Consider the following 24,767-nt stretch of genomic DNA (forward strand, 5'->3'; position numbering starts at 1 on the left):
TGTATGTCATCAGCATAGTAATATTGTAATGCATCTAGGGTTAATGTGTTTGTCATGTTAACTCTGGAGATATTTAGTTGCATGGTTCAGTGCTGCAGTTAAGTTGGTTACTTGGCTTGTTTAAGTCTTATTTTCTTTTACAATTTCTTTCTCCTAATCTCTCCTATCTTAAAGATGGCGACTCTAGCTGGTCTGTGGTTTCAATGGCAAGAGTGATGGCCCTGTGATATCTCCTCCCACTGGTCACCTTTCATGTTCCCGCTGAGGCAGCAAGCGCAGGCAGGCAATTTGACTGTGGGATCTTGTTTAACCATGGATTCTATCTGACGTTTCTATGGTTACAAGGTTCGTTTAACTTTGAGGCCGATCTGGAATTGCGATGGTTGCAGGACTGATTAAATTCAGGAATTTAGAATTGTTTGCAGAGAATGTTTTGTTTACTGTACAGACAATTCAGAACTGATTGAACTTAAGGGTGCAAAGACTTCTGTAAACACTCTAGATTCAGTGGGGGAACAGATAGTTCAAATAATTTATATTTTCAGCCAAATTTGTGACTCTCCCGGATAATAAAAACGAAAGAGCCATGATCATTCTGATTGAATATTGCAGTGATGCCAGAGACATCTGCAGGAAAGACTTTGAAAGCTTGCATCAGTAATACGCTCTATAACACACCAAATCCTCAATGGTTGGCTTGGTGATGAGCTGCTGGGCTGGATTTTTTGCCCATCTGCTATGAATAGCTGGAAAGAAATGACCCAATTAGTCTGCTAGTTCCTTTCCTGTTCATTAAAAGTTTTTAATTGATCGTTGGATACTATAACACTTAGAAAAATCAATTCATCTTATCATAGATGATCCTAAGAGGTTCAGCTGGCCGAATTTCACTGCAGCACTATTCACTTCAGGCACTGCTAGTCAGGAAACCAAAGATATTGAAGACACACCAAGAATACTGGATAGATCAATGACTGGCATGCCTTTCCATTGTGGAAAGGAAAAATCAGGCGGGGTGTATACTGGGCGGCCGGTCCGATATCACCCATTTTGCACCATTGCCGAAAGTTAAAATTACCCCCATCGACTTGAGAAGTGAGTTATATAAGGGTAGCACTGAAGGTGCTGCATGAAGGAGTTACAATACAATTTTTGTGGTCAAAGTCAGTGAAAAGAACGTTTTTCTACTTCTGGCACCCACTGTAAACATCAAGGGCTGAATTTTGCCGGCGCTTAGCGGGCGGGATCGGAGGCGGGTCAGCTGTCAAAATAGCAAAGATTGACAGCAGGTAGGGAACCCGCTGTCAACCCAGCTCCACATGAGTCTCCCAGGTGTCGGGTCTGTCGGCGCTAAACAGACCCGACACCAAACGGCGGGGGAGGCAATTCACATCATTAAATGGGCTGTTAACATCCAATTAACTGTTATTTTAAGCCTACATTTCAATCTCATGTGCTCCCCCACGGGTTAACCGCTGCTCGGGGAACACGTCAGCTCAGCCTGCCATGAGTGGATTCAGCATTGAATTACCTCATGGTCTGACAGCTGCCAAAGTTGTATAAAAGGTCCCATGTTACAGCTGTTCACTTTCAAAACTCAGAAACTGTTGGTTACTGCATTTGGAAGACAGATTGAGCTTTCTGCAGATTGCAAGTGTTTGGAGCCAACTCTCTATCCAGTGTCACCTCATTAGAACAACCTCTCTCACCATTGACAGATCGCTTCTGTCATCTCAACCTCACCTGCCATCTATTCCAGCAACATCAGTGCCCTTGAAAATATCTCACCTTGGTCCTCAAAATCTCACCAAGATCAGCCCCAGTACCAGCATCACCGGGCATACCAGCAGCAACAACAACAACACCAGCCTTCTCCGCAATCAACTGATGCTGCACAAGACACAGGGCATCAGCACCCAACCACATTGCTGCCCGGGACGCCAGGATGGCCTCACCATGGCCAGATTTACTTCACTTGATGCTGTATACCCTGGATACCACATGATGCGCCAGGTTGGCACCAGCCCACACCAACACCATAAAGCATCCCTACAATGCCCAAGCCATTCCTTTCACATTCATCACCATTGCGGAGGGTACCGTTATGTCTCACCATTCACTGAAACTCACTAAGCCACTTTCAAAGGTGCACACACATCTATGCAAGAATGCAAAGTGCTGATAATAAAGGTTTCAATGTTTGACAGCACATTACCAGAAACTTCACATGAACATTGGCTAAAACACCCAAGTGTCTACCCTTGTGTGTTGTTAGTTGGTATGCTTGCAGTAGGATGAGGGTGAGTGTGAGGGGTGGTTAGTGAAATGTGGAAGTGATAATGTAGATGGAGAGGGATGAGTGGAGGTGCAAGGTAAGTTGGTGTGAGTAAGGATGTGCAGGAGTAGGGTAGGGAAGGCAGAGTGATGGGGATGTGATGAGTGGTACAGCAGGATGAGGTTGAGTGTGGTTTTGCAGTAACGTTTCGAGATCTACTGAGATCATTGAAAGGTTTGCGCCACTGCAGCCTGGTCCTCCTGACGATATCCCTGCTTGTGCCCTCCTGTGCAATGTGCAATCAGGCTGCGTTGATCTCCTCGAGAGGTCTCTTCTGCCCATTGGAAGGGGAGAGAACCTCCCTGTATGCTGTGACTTCCTCTAAGCATATGGAGGGAGTCATGGGAGAGCCTGGGTGCACCTTTGTGCAGTGCTTCTCAGTGTTTGCAGCACCTCAATGCTGTAGAACACTGACAGCAGAACTGTCAAGATCAATTTGGACATGGCCCCTTTAAGGAAACCGGCTGATGGCGCGTCATCAAATGACGTCATCAGACCTGCTTCCTTTTAATTGGCCAGGAACCTCGCTGGGCGGGCTTATCAAGGCCAATCAACGAAAAATCACATGGAGAGTGCGGGCTGCAGTAGGCAGCGGGCTGGGACCGCAACACCGAATCCGGCCACCCCGGACCCACCTCGGTCGGGGAAATCGCGGCCCAAGTACTTGCAAGGTCAGGTGTCTACAGGCCAAATAGAGGTCAACTCTCATCATGCTCTGTTCCAGAAAAGTGTCTGTCTCCTGGCCTCAGAAAAACACAATGGCCCAGAAGTTTGGGTCGGAGGCTTCCCGCGAGTGCAAGCCTCCGAACTGCACTTACCTAGCGCGCCAGCCGTTGAGCTGTGGGCCCGCGTGGGATTCCGATCCTGGGCCTCCTCCAACTGCCAGCGCGCAGTGCTTGCATATCCCAGGGGCGCAGTTAGTTCGAAGCGTCCCCTGGGATACGCAAACATAACAAAAACTTCAAATAAATTTTAAAAAAAACATCACACTTTAAAATAACTATAAATTACATAAAATAACTATTTTAAACAATAATTTAAATTTTTGAAAAAATTAATTACATTTTCTAACGGGGCTAAAAATAAACTTACCTTTCTTTAAAGTATTTAAAAATAATAAACCTGTGGAAAAAATGTTTTAATTTTAATTAATTCACCACTTACCTTGTTAAAAGCAGGCCTTGTGCCTGCTTTTTAAAAGTGTAACTGCTGGAGACTTACCGTCCCGGAGAAACCTGGAAAAAAAACCTAAGTTCCAGGCGCACGCGCTGCCACTCCGGTGTACACGTTCGACCTCTGAACCCCTTCTTTTAAGGGAACGGAAGTTCCGGTTTCCCGCGCATGCACGAAACCGGCACTTTCTTTGGGCCTACGGGTGAGTACCCGGTGCGTACTCACCCGTGGAGACCCGAATTTCTGGGCCATTAACTGCACATCAGTGTAGATTTGAAGTTTCCCACACCATCCAGCTTCATAGCTTCTCAGAGTTTGACAAATGAATGCTTGTAATTCACAGATTCCTGGCAGTTTTGTTCTGTGGATCTGTGCCCACTCGTAGCCAGGTTAAAATTATCCCCAATTAATTTCCTTTCAAACCGTCATAACCAGCAAATGGAGGAAAGTTTCATCCTTTCATTGTGGGCTAGATTCAAGACTGAGGTACGAGAGATGGAGGAACAGTGTTCTAAGCCACTGCCTTATTCAACCCAGCAGCATTTTATAAAATCATAACATTTTACAGTGTGGGAGAGAGCCATATAGCCCAGTACATCTGAGCCAGTTCTCTGAAATAGCTATCCACTTTAATCCCATTCCCCTGTCCTTGCCTCATACCCTTTAGTTTGTTTTCTTTTTCAAATATTGATCCAGTTTTCTTTTAAAAGCTATTATGGATTCTGCTTTCACCTCCATTTTTGATAAGGCTTTCCATGTCAAACAACCCTCTGTTAAAAAAAATCTCCTAACCACTCTTTGTTCTTTTAATAATGATCTTCAAATTATGTTTCCTAGTTACCAATTCATTGACCAGTAATACTTTTTCCTGAATAACAACAGAATATGCTGGAAAAACTCAGCAGGCCAGGCAACATCCGTGGAGAGAAAATAGAGTCGACGTTTCGGGTCTAACCCTTTTTCAAAACTGGAAAGGAAATGAAATAGATCGAAAGGCAGGGCTGGGAGAGAACAAAAGAAGTGAAGAGACATTAAGAGGTATTCAAAACGAGACAAGATGGTGATAGGGCTAGTGGAGACAAAAGACGGCTCTAGATTAGGTGTGAAATGTGCTGGCAGAATGGGAGACAGCTGCCATGTGGGAGAGAGAAAAAAAAGAGGGGGGGGGGGTGGGGGGAAAGGGCCAAAACAAAGACGTGGATAAAATATAAGCAAAAATGTAATGGGAGCCAAGGTTATGATCTGAAATTGTTGAACTCGATGTTGAGTCCGGAAGGCTGTAAAGTGCCTAATCGGAAGATGAGGTGCTGTTCCTCGAGTTTACGCTGAGCCTCCGTGGAACAATGCAAGAGCCTGAGTACAGTGAGGTCTGAGTGGGAATGGGGCGGTGAATTAAAATGACAGGCGACCGGAAGCTCGGGGTCACCCTTACGGACTGAACGGTGGTGTTCCGCAAAGCGGTCACCCAATCTGCATTTGGTCTCCCCAATGTAGAGGAGACCACAGCGTGAGCAGCGAATACAGTATACTGGATTGCAAGAAGTACAAGTAAATCGCTGTTTCACCTGGAAGGGGTGTTTGGGGCCCTGGACAGTGGGAAGGGGGGAGGTATAAGGGCAGGTGTTGCCTGAGTTACCTTTTCAAAACCCCTCATAATTTTGAACACCTTTGTTCTAATTAAGTTTCTCTAGTCCCTCCCTATAAATTAAGCCTCTGTTTCCTGGTATCATCTTAGTGAACCTCTTCTGCACCTTTTCTATGGCTTTGACTTCCTTCCTCGATAAAGAAATTGCGTTTATGCAGAGCCTTTCATGTCCTCAGGATGTCCCAAACATTTCAAAGCCAATGAAGTACTTTTGAAGTAGAGTCACTGTTGTAATGTAAGCGAATGTGGCAAGCCAATTTATGGACAGCAAGGTCCCACAAAGAGTAACTAGATACATGGATCAGGTCATCTGATGTGAGGTGTTGTTTGTGAGATGACTGTCAGCCAGGACACTGGGAAGACTCCAGCCCATTTCTTCAAAAAAAGTAGCATGGGATCTTTTATATCCACCTGAAAGTTTTGTCTGAAAGACAGCACCCTCTCATAATGTAGCATTCCCTCAGTACTGCATCAAAGTGCCAACCTGGATTATGTGCTCACGCCCTACAGCAGGGCTTGAATCCACAACCTTCGGACTCGGGAGGGAAAAGTCCTACCAACTGAGCCAAATTGACACTTAAAGTAAGGCACCCAAAACTGGATGCAATATTTTAACTGAAGCTTAAACTTAACATGGAAGTTCCCTCAAAACCACGGAGTCTGATTCACAGAATAGGAACTAAGCTCTACGCAGTTTAAAAATAAAAGGATTTTGAGGTCAAATGTACTGTTGTTTTGAACATACTAGACTAGAAACAGCATGTAAACAGGAGAACTGGCTGGAAAAAGGGTAAAACTGTTAGATTTGATTGGAAGTGGTTGCGTGGAGCTAAGAGTAAAAATCCCAGTTGCATTGTCATGTAAGTGATTGCCATTATAGGAACATCTCTGATTCTGCTTTGTTGTAGATGACGTTAATTATCTCCTTCATCTCCTGTGTTTTACACAGGTTGATTTTGTAAACAATATGGCCTAAGCTGAAAGCTTCCTTAACTTGCCCTTTTACTAGGTCTGCCTTGATCCGATACTTCTGAGTAGGCAGTCACACTGCAATAAGTGCAGTATTATACATGCACTAAAAATATAGATGCATTTAAGGGAGAAAGGAATAGAAGGTTATGTTAATAGGGTTAGATGAAGAGGGGTGTGGAGTATAAACACCGGCATAGACCAATTGGGCCAAATGGGATGTTTCTGTGCCCTATTCAATGGCCCTGATTTTGCATTGAGAATAACGGAAAAGCTGTTCGCGCTCACCCTTATTATAGAGTAAATCGGACAGCAACTTCCAGAGTCCGCACATGCGCAGTTAAACGCAGAATTCCAGAAGTTGCTGTCCGAGTTACCCTGCTCCTCCATAGGCTGCGCTATAAGAGTACCTCGTCGATAGACTCAGCATTGAAATACATGCAATGGCGTGAAGTTGTGCTACTTACCCACTAGTTACCCACTAAACACACCAGAAAAAGTTAGGGCAGGTGCCTTCAGGTGTAAGTGAATTTTTAATGGCGTGATAAGTCATAATTACTGACAAAGAACCTCTCTGGCCCAGAAAATTTAATTTTACAAGTGTGGAGTCGCATTCCTTCAGAATTGAATTTGTGTTGGAGATTTTTTTTAAAATATTTTACTTTTTCTTTCTGTCTCTTTTCTCTCTCTTAATCCCATCTTTCTTTCTCTCTCTTTATTTTGCTTTTTGTACATGATTTTACATTGATCTAAATCAAATTTATACTTCCTGGTTTAGACTCTGTGAAGGGGGGGATTTTAACCTAAAAAACGGGTGGGTTTGGAGAATGGGGGCAATTAAATTGTTAAAAACCAGATTCCCAACCTGAACCCGCCTCCAACTCACCCACTTCTGGTTTTAATGGAGGCGGGACCGTGGGCTGGACGGGGGCGGGCAGCCAACCCGTGCCAGAAGGTGGGACGTCAATTTAAATATTTTAATGAGGCTGGAAGCCCCATTTTATTTTTAACTGTAGCTGGTCAGGTTTTACACACTTCATAAAACCTGGAAATTACAGCGAGGCAAGGACTGCTACATCCAGGAGGTAAGTGCCTTTACACCTACCTCCTGGATCCAGGGTCCCTGCCTAGCCCACCCTCCATGATCGGAGACCCCCTCACGAGGCCTCCGATCGCCTTCCCGGAACCCCCACCCCCTCCCTCCACTGATGATTCTGAGGCCGGCCACGATACTCCAGTGGCTGGCCCCCATCTTATCTCTCCTCTCCCCCCACCCCGATCATCCTGAGGCTCCCATCGTCCTTCTCCCCCACCCGTTACTTCGCCGCTGACCGCAAAATCCGGGCCATAGTTTTAAACCAAATTCATCAAACTTACTTTAAAAGCAATAATTCTAGAGAATATGCAACATTAAAGCAGACAACCTCTCCCCCCTTGTTTATTCTTTTGGGTGCACTCACTGGCTTTTGGATGCTTCCTCTCTCTGAGGTCCTGGTATTACTGTTGAAACACGCTGAATGTCCCATGAAATTTTCACTTCAACCTTTCACTTGGTCCCAGTCTGCAGTTCATCCAACGACAACACCAACACTTGAGGGAGCAGTAGAACTGCCAATTTTGGGTGTGCATCAATATGAAAGTAGTTGTGCAACTGGGCAGTGGGGCCTGTGATCTGACTTCACAGTACACTAAGATGAGAAATATAAACCCGCCTGTAGCAGGTAGTTTCACACCACTTGGAGTGCACATTAGCTGCAGGATAACTCCAAGCTGGAGCAAATAAACATTTGAAAAGTGTTCAAGTGGTTCATTGGACCTTTTTAATGTCATGAGAAAGTGAAAGCATTCAAAAACACATGGACAAAGTGACGTAAGAAAACTACTAGGCACCTGGTCTAAGCGTTAAACAAAGCTTTAATCAACTGTTTTGCAGCATGGTGGTCTAGTTGTGTCCTTCTCTAGTTCCTGTTAAGAATGTCCTGCGCAAGCTGGGCCCATGCCCGAGTATTTATACTCTCCCTGGATAGCGCCGCCCGCAGGCCGCTCAGTATTATTTCATAAGTCTTTCTTTCATGAATGACTGATTCATGTCACAAAGGTCCTTTGTTATTAAGGTCAGCGTGAGGTGCGGTCAGCTTTACAATTTGAGGCTGCTGACTGAGGATTACACTCTATAGACTCAGACCAGTACGTGTTGCATAGCTGCACCACAATATAGTTCGCGACAAATTTTGTGCCTCAGCTATCCTGTACTGAGCATGGCAACAGGAGCTGGCAGCTACTCATTCGTATCACCGAGTGGGGTAGGGCAGAGCTCTTGACTGCCGGTGAAATTTCAAATAATAAAGAGCTAATCGAATAGTCAGCTTTCTCACATTACACATTTAAAGGTGCAACAGATAAAACACCGAGGCTCATTTATAAAAGTGTAGAAAGTTGGTGATGCAGATTGCAAGTTATCTTTTCCGTTGGTCTTGCGACTGAAGCCAAATATTCATGCAAACAGAATACAGAATTTTTGGACGTGTAGACATGGCATAGAATAGTGGCTAAGGATAAGGTGCAAAGCTTTGATCTAATGTAACCCCCAATGTATAAGCTGCACCTTTCTGCGGGTTTTTGCCCGCATGCGCCCCTGGATGGCATGATCTACACACCAGCACAATATGCACCAGCCAGGTGACCAGAGAAACAGCAGCCAGCAGCCAAGATTGTCGTGTGATCGAGGTCTTCAAATGTAAGAGAGTGAAGGTTGAAAGTTTAACCAACTGCCGCTTGGATCCGAGAGAGTAGTTTACAGCAACGGCTTTTATTCTGCTGCTCGCGTTATTTTGTCGAATGTGTTCCCCATAAGGAATGTTTGAATCTTGTTTTTGGACGAGCGGTTCAGGGTTTCCTGGCATTTTCCAGGCTGCTCCAGAGACTGGGCAGTGTTAAATCATGTTCACAGCAGGGCTTTTTTGTGATGTTGCTCATTAGGCCAGACTTTCCAGAACATAATTTACAGCAGATTGCAGGAAGAATCCAAGTGCAAATATATTATGCGTCGGGTGGACCCAGACCTGCAGGAGTGCTGGCCTTTCACTGGATCAGCGAGTTGTCTGGGTTTCTCTCACAAGTGAAATTAAATGCAGATTATTGCACTCGGCTATATTTTTTTGTGATCTCATGTTCATTATTAAAGCAGGAGTGTTGTTGCTCTTCATTTTAATGGGTTTTTTTTAAAAGCCAAATAGTGTGTTCTGGCATCTCAGTGCCATTGATATCTCCAAGCTGTTGTTTTGTACCACAAGTCTGGTCTGTATAAACTGTTTTATTGCGCTGTTTACTTCCTCTGTTTTCCACATGAGAATGATTTCTGCTGTCACATGATATTTAATTACTTAATGTTCTGAGCATTGGCACCACTTTACTCACAGTGTATCCCAACTTCATTGGTAAGGTCCTCGGCCTTACTGCCACCGTTATAAGGCTCTTGGTTTGTAGATCCTTGCCATTTCATGTTGCATTTTATATGTTATGGGACAGTAATGAAAGCAATCATTTCATTATGATATTGCAAATTATATACACACATACACATATATATACACCAACCGTCATGATCATTTTCAGGATTGTAATGATTTTAACATCAGAGTCAATTCAACTAATGGACTGCACAGTGGTGCTGGAATAGAGCACAAGCACCCAGTTACAGAGTGGAAGGCCAGTGATTGAAACTTCCTTTTCTTCTCTAGACAGTCTCTGATCTGGACTACCTCGAACTGGATGATGTTGAGCAACGACGGCAGCATATCTCAGCAGAGGTGGGGGTGCGGGAAATAAGATGCTCCAGTCTGGGTAGAAAAATTCAATACTTTATAATTCACCAAAACTGTATTTTTGGTGAAGGAGACTGTGCCTGTGTTAAAGCAGCGGCAACTCAAGTCAGTTTGCTTCAAAGTACAAACGTAAAATATGAAAATAATCAGTGGAATCCTATACAGTGGCACTTTTCAATATGGTACAATTGGAAAAATGCAGGTTTTTATAAAATGAAAAATTGAGCATTTAACTTCAGTTCTCTTTATATTGAATGCATTGTAACAGGAAGGATTCCTGGCACTGTGAGTTGTGCTGTCAGCAAACAGATGTTTCAAATGCTGCAATAAGCCCTGTTTTGTTTGCAGCTCAGTCCAGATGAACAGACTGTCTCATCGACTGTACTGGGGCTAATATATCTGATTCATATGTCGAATTGCAAAAGGTACAATCCCATTCCAGGAAACTTGTTTCCATTTTGAGAAATCCTGATCCAAGCATAAACATTTCTTGATAGGCCTACTATGCAAAGGTTTTTTTTTGAGACTCTTAAAGTTGAGTTCTAACTGGAATGCTCACTTCCTTGTGGTCAGCCTACACACGCACAACCTATTTAACTTCAGCACTTTGGGACCTAGCAAAGTCAACAAACACCAGAGATTTGACAGTGTTAGTTCTGCTGTGTCCATGTTGTTGCTTCATTTCAGCATTCTTACATCAATCAAGAAGAATGCAGTTTAAGAGTTTAATTAAAATCATAAACTGACTGATGATTCAAGGTCAGGTTTGCTGGTATCTGGCGAGATTATTGCTGGTAACGTGACAAGATAAAAAAGGACACATTTCTTACTTTCTGGACCCTGTACATAAACACCATGTGGTCTATCTTTGGAGTTTTAGTTAACTAACCTGCTGTTAAAATGCATAAATTTGGAATCATTCAAATACTGTACTCGCCCCCCCAAAAACATTTGCATACAGTTTACAGAGTTTGATGACGCTCGCAGCTCGTTCATTTAAAATGTAAATGCTCATCACATGACCTTTTGGGACCTTGAGAAGACCAGGATTTCAATTATGCCTTAATAAACTATTAGTGAAAGAAAGGAATTTGTATTGCACCATATTCTAACCTTACTTGGTTTGCTGTAATTAATCATAATAATCACAGCGAACAGAAGCTGCTGTGCCCCCAGAGTGGGTTAGGATGTAATTGGGCAATTGTATACTCACAATTAGATCCATTCAGGATAAGCTTTGGCTACACTTTCCATTTGGGAAATCTAAAATTCAGGTTCTCTGAATTCAAAGCCTGAAGAACAGTAACAACTTTCTGTACCTCAGTAGGAATTTGAAAGAATAAACTTCACCCTTCCCACCAAAAGTTATGAACTCCAGCGTGCACCTACTCCACCCGGATCGCTGCACAACCACCGACACGCTTCTCCATTATACCATGTGTTCGATAGACCCGCCCCCTCCCCATATACGACGAGGGACCTAACAGCAGTCACCAGGCTGCATACCTCCTCCCTTCTAGTCTATTAGAGATTGGATGGACAGACAATAGAGAGGAAACTCAGAGGGATACCTTCCATGCTTCTGCAATTGTCCTTTTCCATTTGTGCATGCATGAATGGCCTGAACACATCTCATGAGATATTGAAAATGGAATTGAGCACCAATAGGTGGACATTTTATTTAAAGCATAGGCGACTACAGATTCATATCAATCTAAATTGAACCAAATTGGAGTTTTTCCAAAACAAATATTGAATGGCTCAGCTTGGACCATTTTGGATTGATGCTGATGCTGGGCTCATCCCATGGCACCGTCTAGTGCCAGGTACTATTTTGGTGGCGGATAATGAGGAGCTTCAGCAATACAGGCAATCAAAGCTTTATTTATAGCACAGCTCCCTGTGGAGCTCTATACTCCGAGCCGGTCATTATTTCTGTGCATCGCTTAAGAGCAAGTTGCTTAAGGATGGCTTCTTGACAACGCTTTGCGTCTTGACAGACCCTTTCAGCTTTCTTGCTCCACACCCCTTTCCTTTCACGTGACATCTCCAAACATGATTTGCTGCTCATTTCTAAAGATGAAGGTTACTGCAGAGAACAAAAAAAAGGACAGAACAAAAAGTGTATAAATATACCTAAATAATAAATTATATTCAGTGAATGAACTAAATTGTAATCTCATGTTTGATGTCAGCGCAGAATTGCTGCTGCACTATTCAAATGATTGAGATGAATGAATTCTCATATACCAATGTCGAGCTAATAGAACATTTCAAAGCATTCAGTGGGATTTTTATTAGACCATTATACAGTTCTACTAAAACCCTTGAACATTTTGTGTAGCATTGCACTAGTGATATTTTCACAGTAATGGGAGATTTATCTTTATAGAAGTCTATAGTACTGAGAATATCAGGCATGCTGGTTTTCCAGTAGTGTTAAAAAGGCCATACCGAGACTGTTAGGTTAGCTACTTGGGCTGTTTGTGCTGCAGTAGATTTTGCATCTTGTCCATGCCCCACAGACCCTCCCTCCTCGGGGTCTCAGGGAAACGTTCTTTCATTTTAACAAAATTATTGAGAAATGTATTATGACGCAGGCGCAAAATACTGCAAGGATAACATCAGCGTGCAGTGATGATCTCATCAATCACAAAGTTTGCAAATGGCTTGCTTGGCTGCAGAGTCATTTACAAAAAAATGACACAGCCTCTTTAATTTGCTGCTGCAACATGCTTGGAGACGACTTTATTTAAGTACCGTGGTGTAAACCAGGGTAGTGTAAACTGTGAGAAAATTATTGTAATATCAAGTGTACATGTCAAACTTTCTTGAAAAGGGACATAGGGAACACGCGATCGGCAATGTAATTTTTTTTACCAAAAGGACAATTGTACATTGATTCACAGAAACTCCACAGTGCAGATAGAGGCCATTTCGGCCCATCGAGCCTGCACCAACACATATCCCACCCGATCCCCGTAACCCCTACACCAACACATATCCCACCCCTATCCCCATGTATTTAATCCCCCTAACACTAAGGGTCAATTTTATCATAGCCAATCAACCTAACCCGCACATCTTTGGACTGTGGGAGGAAACCGGAGCACCTGGAGGAAACCCACGCAAACACGGGGAGAATGTGCAAACTCCACACAGACAGTCGCCCCAGGCCGGATTTGAACCCGGGTCCCTGGCGCTGTGAGGCAACAGTGCTAACCACTATGCCACCGTGCTGGTTAATATGTTCCCACCGTATCTCATACTTTAAGGTACAGCTTATGCCCTATTTCCAAATTAAATTCACTGATGTTAAGAAGCTATGGCCTAGAAATTGGGTTCTGGTCTTGCCAGGGCTGTAGCGCCAGAAAGTTTGCGCCAGCGGTAATGCGGCAGCGCCCGACGAAAATTCGGGTGCGCCGGGCCCAGACGGCGGCGGGCGCTAAAACCCTCCTTTAGCGCCTCAAAACGGGCGTGAACTTGGGTTTCCCGGCGCTAATCCCCCGCTGCGGCACCCGATGCGGTGCGGCAGGCGGGGGAACTGCAGGCCTCCTCCTCCTGTTAAGGAGGAGCTGCCTGCAGCCGACAACTGTCCGGCGGATTGACCCGACATCTGAGCCCGGCACCTCGGGGAAGTGCCGGGCTCGCATGAGACACTGATCAGGGCCGCGGGGGGGGGGGAATGCAGGAGTCCGGGAAGGGAGGTGCGGGCAGGCGGCCGCCGGGAACGCGGCCGGCCGCCGCTCCACCTTTATGCGCCGGCGCACACTGGGGGAAGACTCTGTTGCCAGAGTCTTAGTTGCGCCTGCCACGGGCGAGGCGGGCGCAACTGAATTTCAGCTTGGGGCCGGGTTACCACGGCAACCGGGACGCTGCGCACACCGATGACGTCATCGGTTCCGGCGCAGCGCTACCGGTCTACCGCCGCGGAAGGGCCCCAGGCAATTTAGGAACCGGCGCCAATTGCAGCGCTAGGCCCTCTAGCGCCGCAAAATCGGTGCTAAGGGCACTGAATTTCTAGGCCTATAACTTTATAATTTGACTATGTATGTGAGCTATACCCAGATCCTTTGCTACAACTGCAGTATTGTAAAATGTGCATTTCTTCATTCATGTAATTAATGGCATAAATAAATCTGGACCTAGAAGAACATTCATCACAGATGTTGGTCCAAATTGATGACATATGTGCAGCGGATTCAGCTGCTGCCATTGCTCATTTTTATCATGGAACATCTTATGACTGCTTTTGATCACATCTCCATGGTTAATTGCTTAACTGCAACAATTGATCTAAAGTGGCCAGTTAGGCTTATTGAATTACAGCCCTGCTCCTCTAATCAGGGCATGTGGACATATGAAATCTGCACTGTTATTAAAATCTTTTTTCCTCCTGCTCTAAGTTACTCCAATGGAGCTGCTATTCATTTCCTTTTCTTTATTTTTTCTAGGCTTCTGTTTGAACTGCACTGGAAATACCAAAGGGCGTTATTGTGAGAAGTGCAAGGATACGTTCTACAGGAAGCCTAGCGCTAACTATACAGCTGTGTGCGAGCATTGCCCTTGCTCAGTAGTGACATCCAATGGAAGCTGTCATATAGGTAATGTAACATCGTCTCTGTTTCACCATCACAACAATGGCAACAAGCAACTTTTAAGTTACAGGGCGTACAACTACGGCCCCTTACAGTCTGTGAAAGCTCATGATGTTTGCAATGATTTAGATCAGTTTAATGCTAATTCATCTCACTCTGGTATCGAGATGAAAACTCCTCATGTGATTTATGGGACCTGTCCTCTATTAGAGAGTTTACGGTTGAGATCCCGAAACATACAAGACCAACTTTCATCACTGGTCTAAATTGCATTGGAACTGACTTGAGTCTTTACTCTCGAATGTGACCTCTTGTGCATCCCTCTCTTTGCCCCACCATTGGCAGCCATGCACTCACCTACCCATGCCCCACGCTCTGGAATTTCTTCCCTAAATTTCTCCACCTCCCTCTCCTCCTGTTAGACCCTCCTTAAAACTCTTTGACCGATCATTGGGCCATTTGTAGGGGGTTTTGGTTTGGGGTTTGTGTCTGGCCAGTCAGGCGTATCTGAGCTGCTCCAGCCCCGTGCGGTTCGAATCACTTCCCCTCTGGTTCTGACCACCGGACTTATTACGAGCAGCGATATAAACAAAACAAGACCAGTGGTTTGGTGCAAAGAAAACCAATGTTTATTAAAATAGAGAAAAATAAACACTATACAGAGAAAATCACTATGTATGTAACACAATTACACTTAGCGGGGGAGGAGAAACGGACACATCGAGGGAAAATGACTAAAATGACAATTTTAGCAATCCCCTTAACTCCCACCCTTTACACCTAATCTAAGTTGTCTTGCGATGGGCCAGAAAGTTCATGCTCACCAGTCGCGGATGTTAGAACGCCTGCTCCGTGCTCCGTTGCCTGCTGATGTCTTTAGGGTTTTCATCGCCCAGAGCAGAGATACCCCAGTGATTTAAAATGTACCTGCGGGTATCTTGCTTCCCTTGGACGGGCTCTTCGTCGTCGATCTTCTTGATGGTAAGGCAGGGCACCGGAGTCCAGGCGAGAGAGAGAGAGAGATATGGCTTCCCAAGGGACTACTTATACCCCTTTCTGGGAGCCCTTATCACTCGCCAGATCAGCCTGTTTCTTTGTCTGACCTGGACGTGTTGAAGTCTATACAAAGGAAACCGTTCTGGGCCCATCGGCCTGGATGGCCGGTTAATCGGTTTTTAAACGTCCCATAAGTGTTTTCCTTTGTGTAACTGGTCTTGTGATGTGGCCATTCCAGTTTTAATGCCCCGTTGATCGTTTCCAAACAGTGTTGAAGTCAGCTAACGAAGGTCTGAATACAGCTATTACCTGTTGATTATCTGTGCAAACGGCCTTGATGGGTTATAATCAGAGGCCCAAATGCCACTGTTTGCTTCTCATACATAAATGCAAAAGGCCTGTCTGCCATCTAATTTCTGGAACATTCCTTCTTTGTCAGTTCAAACCTGAACTTTGCAGGCCTTGGCCATGAGGTTGACCGTAGCCATCTTGTTGGGCCCTGGAGCCCTGGATTTTAAACTCAGTCCAGCCAGGGTTTCTCCAATAAGCCAGAAGTAAATCTTCAGGGGAGACATGAAATTTGCGAATCCTTTCACATTCATCCTAAGGAAGAAAAAAGAAAGACTTGAGTTTATGTAGCACCGTTCACAACCTCAGGATGTCCCAAAGTGCTTTACAGCCAATGAAGTGCTTTTGAAATAAAAACTGAAAGTGCTGGAAACACTCAGCAGATCAGGCAGCATCTGTGGAGAGATGACCCTTCATCAGAACTGGTGCTTTTGAAGTGTGGTCGCTGTTGTAATGTGGGAAACGCGCATCTCCTTCTTTGGCTTGGCACCCATTTTTGTCTGATTATGCCTCTCTGAAGACCCTAGGGGGGTCTTTCCATGTTAAAGCTCCTATATAAATGCAAGTTGTTGTTGCTGTAGATATTTTTCTTAGGTTCAACATCTCCTTGCTCCGTACAATTTCGAGTGTGCCTTTAACTAGCTAATATCTAGCATTAATTGTAGTGAGCCCAGGGATCCAGCAGAAAACCCTCAGAACTAGATTTTAGCCGCTCTTTATAACACATCCCCCTCATATGATCTTCCTTAAGGCAGTAGAATGAACACTTCACTACGCTGTGGCTTGGGTTGAAAAATGAAAAAGGGATTTATTAAACAATAAATGGGTGAGTAAACAGAAGCAATGACACACTGTAAAATTAAGTAGATACAGGCTTAAATGCCCTTCCTTCTAAGAAAGGAAATAATAAACAGTCACATCTGCTGTGCTAAACTGTAAATATTAACCTCAATGGGTGCATTATTTTGTCGCATGTCCAGGCCTAGCTCTCTCTCCTGATGGCTTCAATCTGACTACTCAAATTTACAAGACAGTTGAGAAATACTTTTCATTAAAAAAATTACTGATACTAATAAAATTTAAATATGCATCTCAAACTCAACCCCCCCCCCAAAAAAATATAGAAGCAAACCCCACAAGATACTGCTTTTACATTAAATGAGTTGGACTCTTCTTTAGATGCCTTACTAGCTAATCACACCTGGTTATGTGTCAAAATAAGATGACCATATTCTGTGTGAAAACTTGTTTTGTAACCCAATATATAGCATGATACAAAGAAAAAAACCTATGGCAGGGTGCATCACAGAAAAAAATACTTCATTTTTGTCACCCTGCCATCATTTTCAGTAGTATGAACTTTCACTACGTTTTGATGTTAATTTTGAATAAAGCTTCAAAATCTGTAGTGGCAGCAACAAATGATGAGGCTATCACACGTGCCTTTATCTAAAGATGTGCTAAAGTGTTTTGTGAAACCTTGTGCCAGTCAACATTCCTCTCAGTCTCCTTCAAGATACTCAAACTTGAATCTTCCTTCCTGGTAATCACCGAGGGGAGTGGTGAAATCCTCACCTTCATTTATCATCAATGATCAAATCAAATTATTTTAGGACCAAGAATTTGAGGATCTTGTTTGGCCCCAGAACTATGTTACTGGCAAAACACCATTAGCTATCAAAAAGGTAACAATGAAAATCTGATTGTGCATGAGTTTCACAATCTGGCATGTGTTCGCCCTGTATTTTAAAATGTTCTATTACATCGTGAATCTTTGGAATTTTCTTCCCCAGAGAGCTGTGGAGGCTGGGTCATTGAATATATTTAAGGTGGAGATAGACAGATTTTTGAAAGGTAAGGGAGTCAAGGGTTATGGGGAGTGGGCAGGGAAGTGGAGTTGAGGCCAAGATCAGATCAGCCTTGATCTTATTGAATGGCGGAGCAGGCTCAAGGGGCCGAATGACCTACTCCTGCTCCTACGTCTTATGTTCTTTTGGGACCAATATTATTAATTTACCACAAATTTTTTTTTAAATGTGTTAAAGATTGAAAACTATCTGAAGGAGTTTATTGTGGAAGGCTTTAAATTGTAGTATCTCTATTCAAATGACTATCTAGTGACTTTGCCCGTTAGAGAATTTGTAACTGAGGTTGTTAGACTTCCTGGGCTGAATGCATGACAAGGTCTATTTATAAAAGAAGGATAAAAGGACGAAGGAACCAGGAGAGAGAAAAGAAAAGGTGGAAAGAGGGCATTCGAGAAATGACACGTAAAAGATACAGGTGTTAAATAGGAGATGAAACCCAAATAATGGACAGGACATAAAGAAGAGACAACAAAGGATAGAGAAAGAATCAATTTGCAGCAACTGCAATGGGGTTCATGACTTTCCATACGTTTCAAACACAAACACTGAGAATGTATCATTGGGCATTAGTGAAGCTGCCAAGTTCATTCAGAAGCCAAAGGAAACAAAGCAACTTCCATTTATAATGCACTTTGTTAAAAAGACACATTAAAAAAAAATGTATTACAAGTCAGCAGAGAGGTGCTCACCCATAATTCCTCGTAGGGTAATTTGCTACTTCAGCCTTTGGTATTAGAGAGGCGTTGAACGCTTCCTTGCATCAAGAAAGGAAATGTTAGAGGACATGCTACCCAGAGCGTTCACGAGCCTAGGGGACAAGGCACCTGCACATCCTCTTGGCATGTGCTATGGTGAACATCTCCACAAGGAGTACAAAAAATTACAGAAGTGATTGCTTAATATAGGCTGGGTCATAAATATAGCATTGGGGTGACCACATAAGCTTTTTAATAATGGAACCATTAGCAAGAATTGAACAGAGGTTATGTAACTGTTAGTCATTAATTCCTAGTTACAAACCAAAACCCACATGAAGTAGTTGAATAACCAATAGCATTTATTTCTTGTTTTCAGTTCGACTGCAGGTTACATGAGAGTCTTTACTTTGGGTTGTGATCAATAGCTGATCTTTGGTCATCCATTTACTGAAGGTTTGTTAAACTTTGTCAGTTAACGATTTGCAGCTGCCGTTAACTATAGCAGTCAAGGGCTTAGAAGGTTGATGGAGACTGTTCCTCACAGGACAAGGAAATGCAAGGAGACTGTTAATTGCACTTTAGTTTGTTTCAAAAGGTGCCTGCTGAAGCCTGCATGTGATCTGTGTCTTTGTTAAGTCCTGTAATTTGGAGTTTTTGATATATACACAGAGCTGGGTATACTGGTGAATGATCCATTTTCAGCAATCAGAGAATGCGGTTTGCAAGGACATATGGGACAGTGTGCAACCACAGATGCTACACTTACATCAAACTTTCTCCAGTCACCTCCCTTGCCCCCATCCTCCCCACCTCCCCCGCACTCAGCCCCCACCCCCACACACACACACAGACACACACACAGTTTATTGCAGATATAATGGCCCTGAATTTGCGGTCGGAGGCGTACCTCTGGAGTACGTCTCTAACCCGCAGAAGATCTACGAACTTACCTCCTGGCTCCAGAGCTACGGAGCGTTCGGGTCCTGGGTCTCCAGGCGTACGCCTGCGTAAAGGCCCACAGATCCCAGGGACGCAGGCGGTTCGGAAGCGTCCCTGGGATCACGTGGGCCAGGTCCTTCAATGAGAAGGGAGGATTCCATTTACGAATGGAATCCCCATAAACCCTAATCGATTCCCGAAATAATTAAACACTGCAATAAAAGTAAATGTTCTGATTTTCAAATTTAATTAAAAGTCCCTTCAATACAACGAATACAATAAAAATGTAATTTTTTGAAAAATAATTGTAATTATTTTAATTAATAAGTGTTTGTGCATCATTTTTTATTTAAAATGTTTTAATTTAAGATTTATATTAACCCTTACACTGATGTAAGCAGGCCCTACGCCTGTTTTTACCAGGCGTAAGAGTTTCGTGGGCATTTGCTGGGCAATAGCCCAACTCTGCGGCAGCGAAAGTGAATTACTAGTCGGTTCAAGGTTCACCTTGACAGATCGCAAGTTCTGGGTTTTCGCGTATGAGGAAACCCAGAACTTGCGGGGCCTTTCAGAAGGCTTACGACGGTGTACACAGCGTACGCCGTCATCGGGACCGCGAATTCTGGGCCAATACTTTTATTCCTAGGATAAGCGTGGACTATTTGGAAATATTGAAAAGAAAAGATAGATATTTTACCATATTTCACTAATACTTTGTGAATATTTTTGACAATCGTGTGTGTTGCTGTTTGATGACTTGTCCCAAAGGTGGTGCTGTTTTAAATTATGATTATAGATAACAGAATTTTTCAACAAACTCTCAGCCTGCACAAGCAACTAGGCAGACTTTATGAGCATGAGAAACATTAACTTATTTGCAAAATAACAACAGAAAATGCTGGAAAAACTCAGCAGGCCAGGCAACATCCGTGGAGAGAAAATAGAGTCAATGTTTCGGGTCAAAACCCTTTATCAAGACTAAAGAGGCACAGGGAATGAAATAGATTAAGAGGCCAGGCTGGGAGAGAACAAAAGAGAAGAGACATTAAGAGGTAGATGGTGATAGGACTAGTGGAGACAAAAGACAGCTCTAGTTTAGGTGTGAAATGCGCTGACAGAATGGGAGACAGCTGCCATGTGGGAGAGAGAAAAAAAAAGGAAAGGGGGGGGGGAGGGAAAAACCAAAACAAAGGTGTGGATAAGTAAAAATGTAATAGGGGCCGAGGTTATGATCTGAAATTGTTGAACTCGATATTGAGTCCAGAAGGCTGTAAAGTACCTAATCGGAAGATGAGGTGCTGTTCCTCGAGTTTACGTTGAGCTTCCGTGGAACAATGCAAGAGGCCAACTTATTTACAAACTCTCATACAGAAAGCCCTTGTCAAAAAATTAGCAAAGGACTAGTTAAAAGAGGAAAAAAAACAATTTCAACAAATGCATTGCTGCATTTAAACAGAAAAGAATGGTGGATGATGGAAAAATGACAACTGTGCTCCTCCACCCGTAACCTCACCATCGAGATTCAGCGCCATCATGTAAATGTTGGAAACACTCAGCTGGCCAGTCAGCATCTGTGGAGAGTGTGTCCCGTGGGGTGGTCATTCTGGCTGCCCGCTTCTCTTCCAGGGCTTTTTCTGTACCTGGGTGGCCCTGGGGAAGGAGTACGCGTTGCCTGCTGGTATGCTCGAGGCCTTCCGTGACCGGTGGGCACTGCAGGGACTGGAGTTCCTGGTCAACACGAGTGACATCATTATTATTTCATTTATTACGTTTCCTTTGTTTTTATGATTTGGGTTTCTATTAATAGTGTCAGCTGTGGCTTAGTGGGTAGCACACTCGCCTCTGAGTCTGAAGGTTGTGGGCTCAAGTCCCACTCCAGGGATTTGAGCACATAAAGCTAGGCTGACACTCCAGTGGAGTGCTGACGAGCACTGTCGGAGGTGTCGTCTTTTGGATGAGACGTTAAACCGAGGCCCCGTCTGCTCTCTCAGGTGGACGTAAAAGATCCCATGGCACTATTTTGAAGAAGAGCAGGGGAGTTATTACCCGGTGTCCTGGCCAATAGTTATCCCTCAATCAACATAACAAATACAGATTATCTGATCGTTATCACATTGCTGTTTTTGGGAGTTTGCTGTGCGCAAATTGGCTGCCGTGTTTCCCACATTACAACAGTGACTATACTCCAAAAAAGTACTTCATTGGCTGTAAAGCGCTTTGAGACGTCCGGTGGTCGTGAAAGACGCGATAGAAATGCAAGTCTTTCTTCTTCTAAAAAGGGGGCACTTTTGTTAGATTTTCGGCTTTGATGACACCAGTGACCCAGTGTCTCCTTACAGGTTCTAAAGAAAAGGCATCTGTGGAGAGGGGAAGGTAGGGTTAACATTTCGCATCTCATGCCCCTTTGTCAGAACCTTTTATTTTAGATTTCCAGCATCTGCAGTAGTTTGCTTTGTGCCATGATGTAAATGGTCTATTTGGAAGTATTTCTAGACCTGTGAACTCTTCTCTTTCCATTAATTAGCAGGAGATTAAGCTGTCTACCATTGACATTGTAAGAAGCCAATTAAGCTGACCCATTACAGCTCCAGAATGTGTAAAATGCAGTAGGGATTTCAAGCGTAGTCCAGTAACTAGTGCAGTTAGGATTTGGCAAAGCTTCCTCGGTGTTAACAAAAACAATCTGCATATAGATTCTTCAGCGGGATTAATAAAATGAGTTCTTTTAAATGAATTCCTTTGAAAGAAAGATTTTGGCAAGTCAGAGAAAAATATCTTACCTACAACCATGTTGTTCAGCTCTATGAAGCACAATTCTTTCACTGTACTTCTCTTAAATTGAAGACTGTTTTGACAATTACAACAGAGCAGCTTCACATTAAAGATGTAAATATAGGATATTACCCTGGCGACAAAGTGTTACCAGTGTCATCGAGTGTATAAGACCCATAATTTATGTGTACAGCTAGACCCTGAAGGGTCTCTCCCAAGTACAAGAGCAGCCTGAATCCCACAATTACCACTGTGATAACCTATATTTATTTGGTTGTTGATGGGCCAGCATTAAAGCAGTGGTGTGATTCAACCTGCCACTTTTGGCGGTACAATCCCATCATTGCTTCCCTCACCAGTGTTCTGTGTAATATAAATATTTTAAAATGAGGTACAAGCTACCACACAGAGTAGTTGAGGCGAATAGCACAGATGCGTTGATGTGCCTCAATAAATCCGAGACTCAATGTTAGCGGAACAAAACAAGGCTTTTATTAACTTAGAAGGTAGCACACAGTGGAGAGGTGTCTTCCATCCAGAGGTCTGCAGTACTGGATGTGAGGCACGCTGAGCCTGCTTACATAGGGGCCAGGTATGGGCGGAGCCCTACACACAATACAATACAAGGTGAGGAAACGGAACTGAGGTAAGGGAAATGAAACTGAAACTAAACCACAGTCACAGGCACAATTACACAGAGAATACAGATGAGTGATGAATGGCATATTTCATCACATTCACCCCTTCTATAGATTTAGTCTGTTCGGGGGTTTGATAGTCCTCTGTGACCGACGTGGCTGTTGTGGTGCCGCGGGTGTCGACTGGGTGTCCCTGGTGGCCTCCTGGGTCTCTGCCGGGGGCGCCGCCAGGGTTGTTGAAGGGGTAGTTGGTGGGGGTACCGTTGGTCGATGTTCTTCCGGGGGTGATGAAAGAGTAGTGGGTGGGTAAGAGTTGCTGTGATCGTTGTTGCTGCTGTTGTCGTGGTTGTTGTCGTTACTGGCTGGGGCGACGTCTTTTATGGACACGGTGTCCTCCCTTCCGTCGGCGTGCCGGACATACGCGTATTGGGGGTTGGCGTGGAGTAGGTGCACTGACTCCACGAGAGGGTCCGTCTTGTGGCCCCTCACATGCCTTCGCACGAATACCGGACCTGGGGTGGAGAGCCATGACGGCATGGATACGCCTGAGGTGGATTTCCGGGGAAAGACAAACATTCGTTCATGAGGCGTGGCATTAGTGGCAGTACACAATAGCGACCGTATCGAATGGAGCACATCTGAGAGGACTTCCTGCCAGCGGGAGATAGGGAGGCCCTTGGTCCTTAGAGCTAGAGTGACTGCTTTCCATACTGTCCTATTCTCTCGCTCCACTTGACCGTTACCCCGGGGGTTGTAGCTGGTGGTACGGCTCGTGGCGATCCCCCTGGACAGCATGTACTGGCGTAGCTCTTCACTCATGAAGTCTAAGCTGAGCCGCTCAAAGGGCCGTGTAGAAGGGCCGTGTAGCTTTGATTAAGTGGGCTCTATCTGGGCGGTAGAACCGAGGCTTGCACTCAGCGCAAGTGCGGCAGTTCCTGGTCAGAGACCGAACTTCCTCAATCGAGTAGGGTAAGTTACGGGACTTTATGAAGTGGAACAGCCGTGTGACCCCTGGGTGGCAGAGGTTGTTGTGGAGGGTCTGTAGCCGATCCCCGGTGGCGCTGGCACACATCCCTCGTGAGAGGGCGTCGGGGGATTCGTTAAGGGCCCCTGGCCGGTAAATGATGTCATAATCGAAGGTGGAGAGCTCGATCCGCCACCTAAGAATCTTATCATTTTTAATCTTCCCCCTCTGTTTATTATTGAACATAAACACTACCGACTGCTGGTCGGTAAGTAGGGTGAAGCGTTTGCCGGCTAGGTAGTGGCGCCAGTGGCGCACTGCCTCCACGATGGCTTGGGCCTCCTTTTCCACGGAGGAGTGTCTGATTTCGGGCCCTTGGAGGGTCCTCGAGAAGAAAGCTACGGGCCGCCCCGCCTGGTTGAGGGTGGCCGCCAAGGCAAAGTCAGACGCATCACTTTCCACTTGAAAGGGAGTGTTCTCGTCCACTGCCTGTAGCGTGGCCCGCTCAATATCCCGCTTAATGCTTTTGAAGGCGGCGTGGGCCTCAGCAGAGAGCGGAAAAGAAGATGCTTTCAAGAGGGGGCGGGCTTTGTCGGAGTAGTTTGGGACCCATTGGGAATAATAAGAAAATAACCCCAGGCACCTTTTCAGGGCTTTGGGAGTGTTGGGCAGGGGCAGCTCCCGTAGGGGGCTCAATCGGTCGGGGTCTGGGCCGATTTCCCCATTCTCCACCACGCTGCCTAGTATGCAGAGGCGCGTGGTGTTGTAAACGCACTTGTCCTCGTTGTAAGTGAGGTTGAGTTTTTGTGCGGTTTTCAGGAACCTCTCGAGGTTCGAGTCGTGATCCTGCTGGTTGTGACTGCAGATGGTGACGTTGTCGAGGTGGGGGAAGGTTGCCTGCAAGTGGTGGTCATCGACCATGCGGTCCATCTCCCTCTGGAAGACCGAGACCCCATTCGTCACCCCAAAGGGGACTCTGAGGAATTGGTAGAGGCGTCCG

The 24,767-nt window shown here is 44.7% G+C and overlaps 1 protein-coding gene across 1 annotated transcript in view; it reads left to right on the forward strand.

Moving 5' to 3' along the window:
* Nucleotides 1-24,767, forward strand: part of LOC147101799 (multiple epidermal growth factor-like domains protein 9) — a 388,208-nt gene that overhangs the window by 255,836 nt on the left and 107,605 nt on the right. Inside the window, exon 4 of the mRNA XM_085965761.1 lies at nucleotides 14,401-14,550. Coding sequence (XP_085821887.1) covers nucleotides 14,401-14,550 — 150 coding nt within the window. The remainder of the gene's footprint in view (nucleotides 1-14,400; nucleotides 14,551-24,767) is intronic.

This window comes from Somniosus microcephalus, chromosome 23 (assembly GCF_052327205.1).
Source record: "Somniosus microcephalus isolate GS21.2 chromosome 23, FLI_Smic_1.0, whole genome shotgun sequence".
In the NCBI taxonomy this organism is placed as follows: domain Eukaryota; kingdom Metazoa; phylum Chordata; class Chondrichthyes; order Squaliformes; family Somniosidae; genus Somniosus; species Somniosus microcephalus.